The following is a 19,891-nucleotide window of genomic DNA, read 5'->3' as shown; positions in this document are numbered from 1 at the left end:
TTATATCGCTAGTGGTTAGGTGGTGATAAATGTTCTGGTTGTTGAGTGTCAGTATTGCTTGCAAGTGCAGCTATAGCATAACATTCACAGAACGAAACGGTTGTAGAAATTAATGCTGTGGCCGTCTGCTAACACCAGAGCCAGTCGATACAACCCCTCACAGTATGTGCGAGAAGTGTTTATCACGGCCGTGGCTGACTGATGACATGCGACACGGTGGGGAAGAAGCGCGGTGCGGCGCCGCTGGGATTCCCTGGCTTACAGGTGGACACTGCTGGGAAAAGTAGCAAACTGGAATCATCAATTGACAGTTGCGGAGTAATACTCACTCACGCTGCACTGCTATTCCCCCTGGATGTGGATATCTTTTCAACAAAAGAAAATCTGGGTTTTCAGTGTGTAATGGTATCATTACGACGACACTTACTTGATTAAACGATTCGCGGCCGTATACAGTAGAAGATAAACCGCATTCAAACGGCGAATGCTAACATGGCTACCAAAATTTGCCAATTGGCTTTCAATCTTTTATTACAGTGATAACTGTTTTACTCTTTATTTTAGCACATTTTTTACAGTGTGACTCCTCTCTTAAGAAGACACTCTGTACATTGGGGGGGGGGGGGGGGGGTAGGGGGAGGAAGAGGGCACTCTTATCACTACTCACCGCAATTTGCATCTGTTTAAAGCTTAGCATTGACGTTTAGTTTTTGACATACCTACTTGGGAAGCGACGGTGACAACTGTGTGCCAGGCTTAAACGGCTACTTATACAGAGCGTTTCAGGAAGACGTATTAAAAATTTCGGCACATTCATCTTCGCTAACGTAAGAAATAGCTCTTCCGCTGAACAAGTGCTCATAACTCTTATGATACGCACTTTAGGTCCCATGTTTACTGGATACTTTTCTCTTGTTTTGGTGCAAGGAAACTGTCCCAAAATTTTTATAACGTCATTTTGAAACACACTATACATTTTAAGGCGGCGCTTAATACCATACGTTTGCTAATACACAGCGAAAAAGTTATGTAATGTTTTCTCACATTATTATTTTAACTATGTACTTTGATTGTTTTGATCGTGTGACGACCTGAGGAAGTTACTGTTACCTGAAACCGGTAGCCAGTAGGCAAAATGAAGAAAATTGTGACTATAGACTACAATCAGTACCTTTTATTGCCTGTGCTACAACCCGGCACCACTAGCAGGGGCTGCGTATGGGCAACAAATACAGAACCTGTTTACATAGGTTCTCAAACACCAACAGCCGCTAGTCGCACTCTAAGATGCCGTAGTAAAAATCTCTCAGGATAGGAAACCCTCCAAATTTCCGATAAGTTTCCTGATTTCAGATAGCGAAGAGTAGCAGCCCAAATAATTTCAGAAAGAAGTATTCGTCGTATCATACCCGAGGAAGAGGAAGTCAATATACAATATACAATATACAATAGTGCAGGAGGGCCAGTGGAAAGGTTCCAGAAGTAGTCTCTTAAAGTCTTGATGATGCCCAAACAGTACTAGGGACAGAATACTGCTTAAACCAAGTGTCAATGCCAATGAAATTCTAATTTGTGGTTGGTAACTACACTGGTGAGATAGAACATGATGACCATATGGTTAACAGCATCTCAGTCCACCTCTGGAGTACAGTCCAGCAGCGATTCTGCTTAATATTCGAGTGTTTAATGAAAAGTAGTGCCTCCACCTTTGTTAATTGAGTTTGGATGGGAATATTTTAACAAATCAAACGCAGAAATAATCCTTAGAATGTGATATTTAATTACCAATATTCACTTTTTCACATAATCACCAGCCACTTGGATACATTTCTACCAACGATGAATAAGTTTTCTGAAGCCGTCACGGAAGAAGTGCTTCCACAAGCATAGTCTCACAGTCGTAATGGTGTATCCACATTTCGTCTCGTGTCACAATTGAATGGAGAAAGGCGTCACCTTCATTCTCGTAATGCGAGAGGAGTTCCTGGCAAATTTAAAGTCTGTGCGCTTTCATTTCAGGAGTCAGCATCTGGAGTACCCATCGTGCACAGATCTTCCGATAGCCAGGCAAAGCAAAAATGTGACCCAGGCGTTCTTGTGAAATGCCGATTGTGCTTGCAGGGTCTCTCTGAGTGATACGACGATCGTCTTGAATCAATCTGTCAACATTTTTCTTGTGAAACTCGGTGGTTGCTGTCACAGACCGTCCATTTCTTTGTTTGTCACGCTGGTCAGATATTCCCGCCTCAACACCTTTAAACTTATTCGCCCAACGACGCACAGTACTCACATCAACACAATCACCATAAACTGCTTTCATTCTCTGATGAATCTCCTTTGGAGTGACACCTTCTGCTGTCAAGAATTCAATGACTGCACGTTGCTTAAATCGCATTGACCGACCGTCTGCGCAGGGTTCCATACTTTACACCGTAACAATACAACCGTCCAATGCTAAGGCTTCCCGCCAACTGGAACTGTAGAGGAGAGGCTACGGAACAAGCCAGTACCTGCCGCATACCAATGCTGCCAACTGCTGAAGAGTTACGAAAGGGAAGGCATTATTTTTCAGTCAATCCTCGTAGATCCGACAAATCCTTCGTAGGTCTATGATTTATGGCACCATATGTCAACGCACATGCCACGAAATTCCTATAAATTACAGGTCGTTGGTCTGTAGGCGAGGAGTTGGCGCTCGATAGGATCCCAAATAGTTTGTGGCACTAGATGTCTATGTACAGGTCACGCAGTTACCTTAAATTATAGGCCGTTGGTTTTTGGACGTCGGTTTGGCGCCAGATAGCATCCTAAAAGTGTTCCATCGGATTCAGATCAGGTGAATTCGATGGCGAAGACATCCACCTGAGTTCACTAACATGCAGCTAGAAGCACTGTAAATACGATTATAGCTGTGTGACACGGACAGTTATCCTGCGGGAAGATCCTATCAACGTCGGGGAAGAAATGAGACATGATGGTACAGAATAACTTTTACTTAATCAATAGCCGGGGTGAGTGTCTACCTCCCTCCCTCCCTCACCCTCCCTCCCTCACCCCCCCCCCCCCCCCCGCCCCCTATCCTCACACTGCCCTCACCAGCTTGCGTCTGCTGTGTGGTGCACGTTTCGAGCAGAAAATTACGTCTTTAGCCACCACCGTCAAATTTGTAGGGCCGGTATCTGTTATTTATGGGCGAAATGGAATAATAGCTTGTAGACTGTGGCCAGATCATTTAAGGTTCCACGCCTGCATTCAAGTTTGCAAAACGCTTCGTGATGATCGGCAATTAATCTCAGGGACACTGTAGCAAATTGAAAGTGAATAAATAGCAGAATACTAATTGTATTCGGCCATTGCGTCTTCACGCCACGATCTGTTACGCTCTATTGGTCGTTGGCTGTAACAGTAAAACATTAAAACATTTCCTGTATCTTATATCTACGAGCTTTGGAACTTAAATATTTGCAACTATTTATTCACAACCGATACAAAAGGGTTACATGTTTCCAACTGTTACTGTCCGTCAAAGTAGTCACCAGCGTTGTGTAGAACCCGTTGCCAGCAATGTGGAAGGCGTAGTATACCGTTAGCAGAGCCTGTTCTGTTGATGGTGCGAATGGAGCGGTCTACTGCCTGTCGAATCTCTGGAACAGTTCTGAAGCGAATCCCACGAAGTGGTTCCTTCATCTTCGGAATCAAAATAAAGTCACAAGGACTTAAATCCGAGGACTGTGGTGGATGCTACAGTACTTCCCAGTCCCATCGACCGAACAGAGCAACCAAAACTTGAGTTACTGAAGCATTACATGGACAGACCCACGTAATTTTATCTAAATTTAACGTTGCAAAAACCACAATCGTTCGCTGGGATGACGGCGTATCTGGACACAACCATCGACATGGTGTAACAAAAAGCGAGATCCTTCCGTCCAGGTGTGACATTTCCATAGACGGACACTGAGAGAGATGGTGCTGTGGTTAGCACACGCACACCGGACTCGCATTTGGGAGCCCGGCGGCTAAAACCCGCGTCCAGCCATGCTGGTTTAGGCTTTCCGTCATTTCCCTAAAATCGCTTCAGGAAAATTCTGCGGAGGTTCCTTTGAAAGGGCACGAAAGAATAAGGGTTAAAGATGATGCGAAGTGTTGCACTTTGAGTATTTCCTACCGCAACTAAATATTCTTCCACTACACATATCGAATTGCACAGTCGATGTGACGGTCATGAAGAAATCTATCACAGCTTCGAAAATCGTTCAATATCGTCTGCAGAGAGATGTATGTTACCAGAAACGCGTAATTCATCCTATTGCGAGACAGACTACCATTTTCTTAAACAAATGAAATGGGGATCTCGTAAAGACATTGTTATACAGGGCGATCAGAAATAGTCTGAAAAGTTTACAAGGATGTTGCAGTGAAGGCCGTGCAGGGAAGTAATTGTTAACAAAAAACGAATTATTTAGCATTGAAGTTAACCAATCAGCTAGTTGCGCGCAAAAATTCAAGCACTGGCACACACTACATGCGGTAATGCACAGGCATCTGTGGGGTCCATGAGTTGCCACTTGCTGAAATGCTCAACCAGTTAAAATGTGCCTTATTCGGAATTAATAAATTTAATCTATGTGAGCTAAAGCTAGGTTTGTTCGATCTGAGGAAAGCAAACGAAGAATGTTTGGCGACACCGTCCCTTGGAGGGTCTTTGAATTTGCGCGCGGGACAATCCGATGGGCTGACTTCAATGCTAAGCAACTCGGGAACGGTGCAACGTACCGAATTTTTTCTTTACAGTTATTTTTCAGCACAGCATCCCCTGCTGCAAACCCCTACAGCTTGGCAGGCTGTTTCTGACCATTCTGTGTTATTATTTTTGTGGGAACTCCACCTCAACGCTTTAGAGAGTGTGAACGTGCTGTGTCTATAGAACGATACGGGTACACACTGAAGGCTGTAGAGCGTTGACTACGGCCGAGAAGAATATGTAAAAATTTTCCTGTCAAGAAACTTAAATGAATCTTTTAAATGAGCAGTGACCACTGCCACAAATGTTTTAAGTATTGAAGTTAAGCAGTTACTGAATCTATCTGTGTAATGCAATGTCCATTTGTGAAGACCTGTAAATGTGAATACCATAATTTCCTTCCAGTAATTCAGTTGGGACTAAATTGCATCTCCATTGTTTTTCGAGTCAAGGAGTTGCTTGATTCATGTGTTCCTCTATTGTTGTAGGTATACGATTGGCCAGTATGTGGATCAGAGAGGTGACGTCATCAGCCATGTAAACATATCCTCCGTGCGTGTTCAAGATGGGGGACTGTACAGCTGCAGTGCTACCAACTCCATGGGCACTGTATCCCACGAGGCCAGACTCAACGTTTACGGTCAGTATTGGACATAAATAATTTCACCTATTAGAACAATGAGAGCACTCTAATATGAACAGTAGTTTCATTTCAGTATAGTAAGTTTTCTTTGAATCAACTACAAGTAGGAAGAATTTTCTATATCTCCTCTGCTATGTTAATCTAAAGATAACTAGTTTTTAAAAGATCTTGAGACGTTGTTTTTACGTAATGGGATGAAATAAGCAGCTCTGTCATTAAGAAGCCAACAACTGTCCTGCTAAATGTCGGGAGACTAGCCGGACGCCAGTAACTTGTGTAAACACTTGAATACGACCAGAAAAATCTGCGGAGGCAAGTTACCGACATCCAATAGTCCACCAAGGGGGATATATAACGACGGCAGTTGGATCTAGGTCGCGTTATGAATAATTGTTATTTTGTCGTGAGGAACTGAGCCCAAACCATGAGACACTAGGCAAACTTTTAGAAACTGAGGCAACATCAGTTACTTATGTGCATATTGGTTCATGCCACTGCAATTTACGATTCTTTGTCGATTCAAATAGACGAGCTAAAACTACAAACTTTTGCCGCTGAAGTAATTTGCAGTCTACCACTTGTATCTAAGCATTTATGTAATTTCAGCGACTGCATATCTTCTTAGTTTATGGTCAGTCTACGGCTACGAACGAAACATTCATACAATTTATGGTGAAGTATTAGTATCAAAACTAAAAACAGATAGATCTGAATATGACCCTATATACGCGGTGATTTGACGATCCGAGCTGTGTTCATTTGCCATTAAACAAAAGAACAGGAAGTTTATAGACGTAACAAAACCTTCACCTTTCGTCGAATGACCCGTTACCAGCTGTATATGCTCTAGTATTAATGTGACATCTGGTTAATGATGTCACATTATACCTGAGGATGGCCCATTTCTGATGGAAACTGGTTGTTTAGTAAAGTGACAATACGGCTGTGTGCAAACCACTATTTTCCATAAATTTCTAGAAGCTGGGAATCAGTGCTTCCTCAAAATTATATGAACATCGTTAAAATTAGTTCAAATTTTATGGCCGATGCTCCTGCAGAATGGACACCTTTTGCGCCAAAGAATATCGTAACAAGTCTTTTCCAGGACCTTTTCCTGACTGTCTTCGCCTAAACTTGATTTGTTTGTCAATTTTAAACTCTGATTTTAATTTTCGTCACTCTTGGATTATTTTTTCTAAAACACTCTTGAAAGCTAGTGGAAAGATTCCATGGACTTGTCTCCCACCTTCTTAATTTGAACAAGTTCCGAAATTTCTTTTCAGAATTGTAACTTAGACTTTGTACCATATAGTGTTTCACTACTATCTGCTTTGTTTTTGAGATCCAGCTCTTGTTCTTCCTGAATTTGGAAGAGTCATAAGCTTTTTTTAAAAATCTGCTAAGATACAGGGTACTTTGCTGTTACAGATGTTTTGATGTAAAATTTTGAAATTTTCCCGGCGAATCAACTGTTTTCGGGCTTGCAGCCGGTCGTCGTAAACTTCATTGCACGAGGACTCGTTCGGCTCACCTGAAGATGGCTGGCAGTTGTCCAGCCGAAATATCGTGCAATGAAGTTTACGACGACCGGCTGCAAGCCCGAAATCTTTTTGAACAGATCTTTTGAGGTTACGAATTAGTTTCAGAACTAAAATTTGTTGTGGACATGATCTACTTAGTCTAAAATGTACATGATATTAGTCAAATTAACATTCAAAATATTGTTGTGCTCGCTCTAGGAGACTTTGAGATGTACTTCTATATGGGACAGGACGAAGGAAAATCCTACAATTATTATGGTCAGTTCCGTCTCCATTTTTGTGTACTGGTTGTATCAATGAAGTTTTACAGTTATTCAGAATTTTCCCAATTTGCCAAATATTTTGCATGATCAATGTATTTGGTTTTAAGATTTTTGGGCCAGCTGATTTCAGAAGTTCTGCACCAATTTCGTCTTAACCAGATGGTTTATTATTTTGTAACCTTTCAATTATGCAGCAAATCTATCCATATTTGTTGCTTATGAATCTGGATCGATTTTTGGGGAATTTCTGTTGGAAATCTCTCTGTGGGCTTAGATCAATTTAGAATCTTTCTAAAATACCTGCAGTGTCCTCTGCAGTTTTCTTGGTTGTTTAGTGTTAACTGCCCATTTCCTTCTTGAAGCTTTGTTTTAAATGTTTCATAACATTTTTTGTAATGTTGATACGAGAGCTTCATGCGCATTTTCTGGTTTGCTGTTATTCCGTGTTGCTAATGCATTGCGTCTAGATTTTACTGCCTGTTCATTCCACCAAGCGTGTTTTCTCTGCTTTTGTAAAGAAATTTAGTTTTGGGCACTTCCGATAAATTAGTGTACGAGTTGTTTCAGCCTTTGTGCATGCATTTTGTTGTGTTGCTGACAGCAGTAGTTGGATTTTAGTAATACAAATGTAAGGGATTACTGCTATGGTTTTGGGAAATTTTGAGGTCTTAGCTCCACTCTGGTCCAATCTGTGTCAATATTTGCCCTTTGCATACTTCAACATTTAAAATTTCCTAGTGTTACAGATACTAGGTTGGATGATTATCAGTTTGGAATTCACTATGTTCTTTTTGGGTGACTGCCGTGTTCTTCGTTTAGAGTGTTTTGTTAACAAGTTGACATAATCTTGATGTTTAAATTTTTCTGTAGTTCTGCCAGCCTTTCCCCTTTCGATCGTTCGTTTGTGCCCAGGGAATTCACTAACTGTTTCCCTGATTATTTTTTTTTTTGCCTAACTGGACTAAATCACCCATTTAAATTTTCAAATGATTTTGTAGAATGTTGGAAATTTTGTACCACCTCCTATGACTTATTTACTTTTTCTGAATTTAATTAATTTTCTTGGTTGATTGAAATACGTGCATTGAAATATTACCATGTACATTTTACTTGCATATTTCAATAAATCGTTTAAACTGTTGCTCACAGGCTTCACTTCGTTTATGGAACTAGAATGTTTTTCGAAACAGCGAATATAACACCTACATGGATTGTATATTTAAAGATTCTTTTATGTATATTGCTTGTGAATAGTCTACAATTTCCAATATGCACGTTGTTTTCATCTGTCAGTCTTGTTTCTTGTAAGCCTAAAATTTTAATATTTTTTTCTTCAAGTGTTTCTCCTGACTCGAAGTGATCCCCTGGCATAATGAGTCAGTTAACGTTGTTTGTGCCAAAGAAAGTTTTAATTTTGGACTTGAACTGGCCAGAGTACTTCAGCTTCCTTTGATTAGGGATATAGCATCTCAGTTTAGTCTACCTAAAATTTGATAGACTAGTTGCGCCTATGATGATGGAGGATTTCTTACCTCCTGGGGTATTTTTGTGATTACTAAAACGATCCATTTTTTTTTTTTTTTTTTTTTTTTTTTTTTTTTTTTTTTTTTCCCATCAGTCTACTGACTGGTTTGATGCGGCCCGCCACGAATTCCGTTCCTGTGCTAACCCCTTCATCTCAGAGTAGCACTTGCAACCTACGTCCTAAATTATTTGCTTGACGTATTCCAATCTCCGTCTTCCTCTACAGTTTTTGCCCTCTACAGCTCCCTCTAGTACCATGGAAGTCATTCTCTCATGTCTTAGCAGATGTCCTATCATCCTGTCCCTTCTCCTTATCAGTGTTTTCCACATATTCCTTTCCTCTCCGATTCTGCATAGAACCTCCTCATTCCTTACCTTATCAGTCCACCTAATTTTCAACATTTGTCTATATCACCACATCTCAAATGCTTCGATTCTCTTCTGTTCCGGTTTTACCACAGTCCATGTTTCACTACCATACAATGCTGTACTCCAGACGTACATCCTCAGAAATTTCTTCCTCAAATTAAGGCCGGTATTTGATATTAGTAGACTTCTCTTGGCCAGAAATGCCTTTTTTGCCATAGCGAGTCTGCTTTTGATGTCCTCCTTGCTCCGTCCGTCATTGGTTATTTTACTGCCTAGGTAGCAGAATTCCTTAACTTCATTGACTTCGTGACCTTCAATCCTGAAGTTAAGTTTCTCGTTGTTCTTATTTCGACTACTTCTGATTACCTTCGTCTTTCTCCGATTTACTCTCAAACCATACTGTGTACTCATTAGACTGTTCATTCCGTTCAGCAGATCATTTAATTCTTCTTCACTTTCACTCAAAGGGCACGGCCGATTTCCTTCCCCATCCTTCCCTAACCCGAGCTTGCGCTCCGTCTCTAATGACCTTGTTGTCGACGGGACGTTAAACACCACTAACCTAACCTAACCACTTTCACTCAGGATAGCAATGTCATCAGCGAATCGTATCACTGATATCCTTTCACCTTGTATTTTAATTCCACTCCTGAACCTTTCTTTTATTTCCATCATTGCTTCCTCGATGTACAGATTGAAGAGTAGGGGCGAAAGGCTACAGCCTTGTCTTACACCCTTCCTAATACGAGCACTTCGTTCTTGATCGTCCACTCTTATTATTCCCTCTTGGTTGTTGTACATATTGTATATGACCCGTCTCTCCCTATAGCTTACCCCTACGTTTTTCAGACTCTCGAACAGCTTGCACCATTTTATATTGTCGAACGCTTTTTCCAGGTCGACAAATCCTATGAAAGTGTCTTGACTTTTCTTTAGCCTTGCTTCCATTATTAGCCGTAACGTCAGAATTGCCTCTCTCGTCCCTTTACTTTTCCTAAAGCCAAACTGATCGTCACCTAGCGCATTCTCAATTTTATTTTCCATTCTTCTGTATATTATTCTTGTAAGCAGCTTCGATGCATGAGCTGTTAAGATGATTGTGCGATAGTTCTCGCACTTGTCAGCTCTTGCCGTCTTCGGAATTGTGTGGATGATGCTTTTCCGAAAGTCAGATGGTATGTCGCCAGACTCATATATTCTACACACCAACGTGAATAGTCGTTTTGTTGCCACTTCCCCCAATGATTTTAGAAATTCTATTGGAATGTTATCTATCCCTTCTGCCGTATTTGACCGTAAGTCCTCCAAAGCTCTTTCAAATTCCGATTCTAATACTGGATCCCGTATCTCTTCTAAATCGACTCCTGTTTCTTCTTCTATCACATCAGACAAATCTTCACCCTCATAGAGGCTTTCAATGTATTCTTTCTACCTATCTGCTCTCTCCTCTGCATTTAACAGTGGAATTCCCGTTGCACTCTTAATGTTACCACCGTTGCTTTTTTTTAATGTCACCAAAGGTTGTTTTGACTTTCCTGTATGCTGAGTCTGTCCTTCCGACAATCATATCTTTTTCGATGTCTTCACATTTTTCCTGCAGCCATTTCGTCTTAGCTTCCCTGCACTTCCTATTTATTTCATTACTCAGCGACTTGTATTTCTGTATTCCTGATTTCCCCGGAACATGTTTGTACTTCCTCCTTTCATCAATCAACTGAAGTATTTCTTCTGTTACCCATGGTTTCTTCGCAGCTACCTTCTTTGTACCTATTGTTTCCTTCCCAACTTCTGTGATGGCCCTTTTTAGAGATGTCCATTCCTCTTCAGCTGTACTGCCTACTGCGCTATTCCTTATTGCTGTATCTATAGCGTTAGAGAACTTCAAACGTATCTCGTCATTCCTTAGTACTTCCGTATCCCACTTCTTTGCGTATTGATTCCTCCTGACTAATGTCTTGAACTTCAGCCTACTCTTCATCACTACTATATTGTGATCTGAGTCTATATCTGCTCCTGGGTACGCCTTACAGTCCAGTATCTGATTTCGGAATCTCTGTCTGACCATGATGTAATCTAATTGAAATCTTCCCGTATCTCCCAGCCTTTTCCAAGTATACCTCCTCCTCTTGTGATTCTTGAACAGGATATTCGCTATTACTAGCTGAAGCTTGTTACAGAACTCAATTAGTCTTTCTCCTCTTTCATTCCTTGTCCCAAGCCCATATTCTCCTGTAACCTTTTCTTCTACCCCTTCCCCTACAACTGCATTCCAGTCGCCCATGACTATTAGATTTTCGTCCCCCTTTACATACTGCATTACCCTTTCAATATCCTCATACACTTTCTCTATCTGTTCATCTTCAGCTTGCGACGTCGGCATGTATACCTGAACTATCGTTGTCGGTGTTGGTCTGCTGTCGATTCTGATTAGAACAACCCGGTCACTAAACTGTTCGCAGTAACACACCCTCTGCCCTACCTTCCTATTCATAACGAATCCTACACCTGTTATACCATTTTCTGCTGCTGTTGATATTACCCGATACTCATCTGACCAGAAATCCTTGTCTTCCTTCCACTTCACTTCACTGACCCCTACTATATCTAGATTGAGCCTTTGCATTTCCCTTTTCAGATTTTCTGGTTTCCCTACCACGCTCAAGCTTCTGACATTCCACGCCCCGACTCGTAGAACGTTATCCTTTCGTTGATTATTCAATCTTTTTCTCATAGTAACCTCCCCCTTGGCAGTCCCCTCCCGGAGATCCGAATGGGGGACTATTCCGGAATCTTTTGCCAATGGAGAGATCATCATGACACTTCTTCAATTACAGGCCACATGTCCTGTGGATACGTGTTACGTGTCCATTGTTGTAGTTTAAATTAAAGAGTTGAGTTTGGAAAAGAAAGAAAAAACTAAGTGAGTGTGACCCGAGGAGCCGGCTTAAGCCAGGCTCCACCTCTGGCCAACACACACTGAACTCACTGCTTGGTCCACGACAGACGCAAACAAAACAATCTTGTCACTTTTTAATATTGCTGAAGAAAGATCATTAATGTAGACAAGAAAACGTAAGGGACCTAAGAAATAACATTGTGTGATATCACACGTATTTAGTTCTCTGTTGGATGATGACTGATAGCCTAATACAAGACTGTTTCCTAGTGACACCATAAGTTGTAGGTATGATACGAACTACGAGGGCCGTTCAGAAAGAAACCTCCGGTTGATTTAAAAAAATACACCAAGTTAAATAAAAATATTTTAATATATACATCTTACAACTACGTCTTTGCACTATTTTTCTACATAGTCTCCATAGCGATTGAGGCACTTATCGTATCTCTTCACAAGCTTTGAAATTCCTTCTGCATAAAAATCACCCGCTTGTGCCTGGAGCCAGCCTGTGACCGCATCTTTGAGCTCTTCGTCATCATCAAACCACTGTGACCCGAGCCATTTCTTCAAATGCATGAAGAGGTGATAATCACTTGGGGCCAGGTCTGGGCTGTAAGGTGGATGGTTGATAACGTCCCACTTGAAGGACTCAAGAAGGGCCGTTGTTCTGCGAGCAGAGTGAGGACGGGCGTTATCGTGCAAAAAAACGATACCGGAAGTCAGCATACCACGGCGTTTGTTCTGTATAGCCCGTCGTAACTTTTTTATTGTTTCACAGTACACGACTTGATTAATGGTCGTACCACGTTCCATGAATTCAACCAACAACACCCCTTTGGCATCCCAAAACACCGTTGCCATCAGTTTTCTGGCAGAAAAATCTTGCGAGGCTTTTCTTGGTTTGGTAGGCGAATTTGAATGTGCCCACATCTTTAATTGTTCTTTTGTCTCAGGGTTCACGTACTTAATCCAGGTTTCGTCACCGGTCACGATTCTGTTTAACAATGGTTCTCCTTCGTCCTCATAACGTGACAGAAAGTCTAATGCAGAGGCCATTCTTTGAGTTTTGTGGTGGTCGGTAAGAATTTTGGGCACCCATCATGCACAGAACTTACGGTAACCCAATCTTGCTGTCACTATCTCGTACAAGAGAGTCTTAGAAATCTGTGGAAAACCAGTAGACAACTTCGACATTGAGAAACGTCGATTTTCACGAACTTTTGCATCAACTGTCTGAACGAGTTCGTCAGTCACCAATGATGGTCTACCACTCCTCTCTTCATCATGAACGTTTTCTCGTCCACTTTTAAATAAACGTACCCATTCACGGACAACTCCTTCACCCATAACTCTTGGTCCGTACACGGCACAAAGCTCACGATGAATAGCTGCTGCAGAATATCCTTTGGCTGTAAAAAACCTTATGACAGCACGCACTTCACATTTGGCGGGGTTTTCTATTGCAGCACACATTTCAAACTGCCACAAATACTAAACTAGCGCAGGTACGACGTTCACTCGACCACGGCTTGATGCCGACTGACCTGTTGAGTGCGTGAACGCACAGATGGCGTCGCTACTCCCCCCACAACCCGCACTGTGACCAATCGGAGGTTACTTTCTGAGCCGCCCTCGTATTTTGCGTCATTTCCTGTTAAACTATAATATTCTAATTTACTTAAAAGGATGTTGTTTGGTACACAGACCATAGAATGTACCAGTAGCCTGTATTTAATTGACTACCTATCCAGTACATTCTCGTTGTACATTATAAATAGCCTTATCAGTATCGGAGTCCTTTAGAAATCCATATTGTGATTTTGAGACTGTATTATTTGTATCAAGATGACGTGCGTCCCGATCGCCCAGTGACAACAGAAAAAAAGTCTCTGATCTTATTTAGTAATGTAATAACGTGATGGCACAGGATCGTTCTGAAACGAGGAAAACTGAAAGAGGGAAAAGACCTGATGCAGTGGAAAGAAACCAGTGCTCGTAGGAATGAGCATGAATTACATGGTAATATTGTACAAGAAGTAAAGTGACATGAGGACATATCACAAAGTTTGGACTGATGCAAGCAGTGAAACAGTGTATTTTCCATAGAGCCAGTATATTGTATAAAAATTTTAGAATGTTACTAGACTACACATCCAAAGGTAATGGGTTCGATTCCCTATCAGTCTGTTACTTATCACTTCTTTCGCTTCTGGCAATGTTTGTTACAGCGAAAAATGCCTAGTGCACCGTGGTTCGGAGTTCATGTTGAACAGTAAGCCGTATTATGACTGGCTGGGTAAGTTTAATCAGATTTCGGTGAGGGGGTGGGTGGCGGGAAAGGCATACCACCTCGAATAGGACCTCGTCTGGTGAAGCAATATACTGTTCAAACCAACCTTCGAGGGGATGACACATTTACCTTTTAGTCCGATGGTATACGGTTGACCCCACTGTTAGTGACGCGCTTGTGCGTAATGTCTGCAGGTCCTCCTTACGTTCGGCCCTCCGCGGGCCCGGTGCGGGCCGTGGAGTCTGGGCAGGTGACGCTGCGTTGCCCGTACGCCGGCTACCCAATCAGCGGCGTCTCCTGGGAGCGACGTGGCAGCCCTCTAGCGGCTGACCTGCGACACGAGCTGCGCGACGGTGGCGCCTCGCTGAGGCTGTTGCGCGTAGATGCCGCTGCTGACGCCGGCGCCTACGTCTGCAAAGTGAGGGGCGCCAGCGGAGACGTTGCACGCGGGGAAGTCCTGCTCTCCGTCACCAGTGAGTGCTGCCAACATCTGCTAGCAACTGAAGGCTGCAGGGGTGACAATACAGTAGATCACGACGCCAAAGAATTGATGCGAATTTCGAAAACATGGCTAAAATTCACACCTCAGTCAGTATATCTACAGTTAAAGTGCTGTTTTGTCATTACAGATACGAATCTAAATTATTGCGGATCCGGACTGCAATTCGACAAAGATAATCGATTCTCGAATAAAAAACAGTCCACAGTTGCACTAAATTACGTTTATTTTAAACCTTGACCATGGTTTCTGCTATAATAATATAGCCTTCTTCAGGAGTCATACACACTGACAACTGAGAAATATCTTAGTCCAGCAGCTGTGTCAAGACCAATAAAATAGCTTCAACAGACATAAGCCTGTTTCGAACATAAGTGAAATTAGAAATGGCACCGTATGTCCTCCGCCACTACCTCTGTTATACTGGGCCCAGGAGGAAGGGTATATTATTATAGCAGAAACCATGCTCAAGGTTTAAAGTAAACGTAATTTAGTGCAACTGTGGGCTGTTTTACATTCGAGACAATTTGTAATGGTTGCTGTTGTCGCTGACACGATGAAAATAATACTCGGTTCTCCTTTCGTTGATCTGCCCAATAATTCAAATTCTCTTTGAGGCTCACTTGACGATATCATCCTATTTTCTCAACAATAAAAAAAGGACACATTAGTTGGAGGACTTAAAGAACTAATCATCTTAATCCGCTGCTTCCTGAAGTTCGCCCCTCAACTTCTTAAATACGATTGAAATAATTAGCTTCAAACTGATACTGTGATGGAACATCCATTCATTGCTAACCATCACAGGCAGTTTATTCGGTACATAATTTTTCAGCAACATGAAAATCTCTGTCTTTTAACCTTCACTGCGACCACAAATGACGTAACAAAATATATATTAAAAACTTTCGTGCTTACCCAGCTATGCACTAGATCAGAGGTTCCCATACTTTTGTTTGTCACGCCCCCCTGCTGCCGAAAAGAAAACTTCTTTGCCCCCACCCCCCTAAAAAAATATAGAGATTTTTATTAATTATCAAGAAACTATTGAAAAATTTGTGATGGTGGCGCCATGTAACATGGTGGACTGTTAATGTATCGAGTCGCAGTTATTACGTCATCAGTCTAGTCTAGTGATTATAAGCCACTCCTAAAGTAAAGGAAGTCCTTGTTTACCAATATTTGCGGCCTTTGCAGATTAGTAGATGCGGGCCATTATTTTGAGTGTAGCTTATTACTTTCACTCATTATCAAAATAGTCACTCAGTCACGGTGTTAACGAACATCACTGATTTGTACGCCTATAGTGCTCCCCATTGTCATTGCGCATAGGTTGGCATTTATGTCAACGATGCCAGTTACCGAACAGCGACAAAGGCCCAGTTCCCAGAACTAGACAAAAAATAAAAAATAAGTTTTACGAAATAATTTTGCAGACTACACAGAACTTTAAAAAATATGAATAAAACAACTTCCTTACCTTGATTACATTCCCTTGCTGCACACCATTTCTTCACCAGTATACGATTTTAGGAATACTCTTCACTTGCCATATCTAGGATAAACTTCCGCTACGTCTTCATCAAGAAGAAATAGTATTATTAGTTGAGATAACATACCACACGTAACATCAGAATCCATAAGGATCACACGCAGTGTTTATATTTAAATCAGATTCACTATGTTTATTTTATAAATATTGTTTCTTCGAAATAGTTTTTTTATAATTTTACAGTATTACCTACATGTAAGGATAGTTCGGAGGAAAATAACAAGTTCTCTTATAATGTGACGTATTTATTATAAAAATATTATTTCCATACACATATGTCAAGAAACAAACATATAAATCAATGTGAAGGATGAGCTTGCATATTTTTACAAGATTTTGAATTCTTGGCTGAATAATAGAAACTGCGCAACGTAAATCATTGGCAATACTGAGTTTGCTTCTAAGCTTATTTTTTATCGCCACTACCGCTGAAAATCCTCTTTCGCACAAATAAGTGCTTGAAAATGGTAAATACAGTTTCAGTGCTTGTTCTGCTGTGCTGGTATACACCGTGAGATATTTGATTGTTTCACTCATTTAAAAGTACTAATGATAATTAAGAAAAACAATTGTTAATATATGAGTAAAGAATTGAATGGAGACTCATGTTTAATTATGTACTTCCAACAAAACCTCCATTTTAAAATTTTAGGATGCGAATACGGAGAACTGGTTTGAAAGAGCCGCTGCTGTCTTTGAGCATTAAAGAACAGTAAGTTACTACTCTACATAATCTAAGTAAAATACGACAATCAGATTAAGCTTTTGACTGTTCATATGAGTGGTACTTGATAGCTCAAATATTATTATAGCCATCCTGCTAGCTCAGGCTTCGTAAATACAAAGTTTGAAATTTTGATCTCGATGTTGGAATGCAGACCAATTCTATGTCCCCATGATGTTCATCTAGCTCCAGGCGCAATGATTGTGTATCAGGTGGTACCGCCGACAATTTTTTTCTCACGTCTCTGGTTACAGAGAAGATTTTTCCGTCAGATCCTCTGTGTACAAACGGACGCGATGAGGAAACTTCCTTGACAACCCTCTGTGATTTACCGATTTCTGATGAGAACAGAAGCGTTGATTTACACGTCCAGCATGCAAACATCGACCGTTTTTTCATATCAGCACATCTATAATACAGACACGTCAGATCACTGAAATAGTTGAATGGCAGTACAATCCTGATAGGTTACTACACACATCAACAAATGTTTCGCATCGCCTGTGAGCCGAGAGTTCCGAAACCTGTACAGAAAATTGGAATACAAATCAACATAATCATCATTTCCGCCCTTTTTATTGCTCATGAAAACCACACATTGGATGTTGTACCACCATACAGCGAGACCCTCAGAGGTGGTGGTCCAGATTGCTGTACACACTGGTACCTCTAAAACCCAGTAGCACGTCCTCTTGCACTGATACATGCCTGTATTCGTCGTGGCATACTATCCACAAGTTCATCAAGGCACTGTTGGTCCAGATTGTCCCACTCCTCAACGGCGATTCGGCGTAGATCCCTCAGAGTGGTTGGTGGGTCACTTCGTCCATAAACAGCCATTTTCGGTCTATCCCAGGCATGTCCGATAGGGTTCATGTCTGGAGGACATGTTGGCCACTGTAGTCGAGCTATGTTGTTATCCTGAAGGAAGTCATTCACAAGATGTGCACGATGGGGGCTCGAATTGTCGTCCATGAAGACGAGTGCCTCGCCAGTACGATGGCGATATGGTTGCACTATCGGTCGGAGGATGGCATTCACGTATCGTACAGCCGTTACGGCGCCTTCCATGGCCACCAGCGGCGTACGTCGGCTCCACATAACGCCACCCCGAAACAGCGGGGAAGCTCCACCTTCCTGCACTCGCTGGACAGTGTTCAGTCTGACCGGGTTTCCTCCAAAACGTCTCCGACAATTGTCTGGTTGAAGGCATATGCGACACTCGTCAGTGAAGGAACGTGATGCCAATCCTGAGCGGTCCATTCGGCATGTTGTTCTGCCCATCAGTAGCGCGCTGCATGGTGTCGTGGTTGCCAAGATGGACCTCGCCGTGGACGTCTGGAGTGCAGTAGCACTTCATGCAACCTATTACGCACAGTTTCAGTTGTAACTCAACGTCCTGTGGCTGTACGAAAAGCATTATTCAACATGGTGGCGTTGCTGTCAGGGTTCCTCCGAGCCATAATCCGTCGGAAGGGGTCATACATAGCAGTAGTAGCCCTTGGGCGGTCTGAACGAGGCATATCATCAACAGGTCCGAACAACATCTCTTTGGTTCATTCTGAGACGCCTGGACACTTCACTTGTTGAGAGCCCTTCCTGGCACAATGTAACAATGCGGACGCGATCGAACCGCGGTATTGACCGTCTAGGCATGCTTGAACTACAGACAACACGAGCCGTGTACCCCCCTTCCTGGTGGAATGACTGGAGCTGATCGCTTGTCAGACCATCTCCATCTACTAGGTGCAGCTCATGCGTGGTTGTTTACATCTTTGGGCTGGTTCAGTGACATCTCTGAACTGTCAGAAGGAATGTGTCTGTGATACAATATCCACAGTCAACATCTATCTTCAGGAGTACTGGGAACCGGGGTGTTGCAAAACATTTTTTGATGTGTGTATCATACATGTACTGTATAGTTCAGAAGCTTGTGTAGACGCAAGATACAGGTATATATCAGTATCGCAACTGCACATTTAAAACATATTAGAGGCACCAAGATGAGCGTTCACTCTCTCACGGTTAGTACCTCCGTGTAACAAATCAGTTACTTATGTAGAAGGCTTTCAAGGCGTGAACACAGCTGTTTCCAAAGTAAAGTGTGCTGTGCATGGTAATCTTTGTGGTTTCCAGAACGACTGCGAGCATTTAACTAGAAGAGGCGATCAAAAAGTTTCAGTTTGAAGGCTATACAGTCCAGAATCGGTATGTCCGTCAGGAAAAATCGCCATGAGCATTGAGACAATCTTCCCACCGACATACCAGGTTGAAGATACCTGTTTGATAAAACACCGTGTTCTCCTGCGTGAAGAAGTCCGTAACTGCCTGCTGCACCTCCCTGTCCGACAGCAATCTTCAACCGCTCAAGGGCTTTTTTAAGAAACCAAAGGCGTGTCAGTCGCATGGGAAGAGATCAGGAATATGCACTACTGGCCATTAAAATTGCTACACCAAGAAGAAATGCAGATGATTAAGGAGTATTCATTGGAAAAATATATTATACTAGAACTAACATGTGATTACATTTTCACGCAATTCGGGTGCATAGATCCTGAGAAATCAGTACCCAGAACAACCACCTCTGGTCGTAATAACGGCCTTGATACGCCTGAGCATTGTGTCAAACAGAGCTTGGATGGCGTGTACAGGTACAGCTGCCCATGCAGCTTTAACACGATACCACAGAGTAGTGACTGGTGTATTGTGACGAGCCAGTTGCTCGGCCACCATTGACCAGACGTTTTCAATTGGTGAGAGACCTGGAAAATAGGCTGGCCAGGGCAGCAATCGAAAATTTTCTGTATCCAGAATGGCCCGTACAGGACCTGCAACATGCGATC

General features: G+C 42.1%; 1 protein-coding gene across 1 annotated transcript in view; it reads left to right on the top strand.

The window, feature by feature from the left end:
- The window catches only part of LOC124596941 (Down syndrome cell adhesion molecule-like protein Dscam2), a 348,091-nt gene that overhangs the window by 56,839 nt on the left and 271,361 nt on the right, over positions 1 to 19,891 (top strand). Inside the window, exons 5-6 of the mRNA XM_047135906.1 lie at positions 5,233 to 5,384; positions 14,468 to 14,746. Of these exons, the coding sequence (XP_046991862.1) occupies positions 5,233 to 5,384; positions 14,468 to 14,746 (431 nt within the window). The remainder of the gene's footprint in view (positions 1 to 5,232; positions 5,385 to 14,467; positions 14,747 to 19,891) is intronic.

Source organism: Schistocerca americana, chromosome 1 (assembly GCF_021461395.2).
Source record: "Schistocerca americana isolate TAMUIC-IGC-003095 chromosome 1, iqSchAmer2.1, whole genome shotgun sequence".
Lineage (NCBI taxonomy): Eukaryota > Metazoa > Arthropoda > Insecta > Orthoptera > Acrididae > Schistocerca > Schistocerca americana.
The sequence above is the reverse complement of the archived record's forward strand: the minus strand, read 5'-3'. Positions and strand labels throughout refer to the sequence as shown.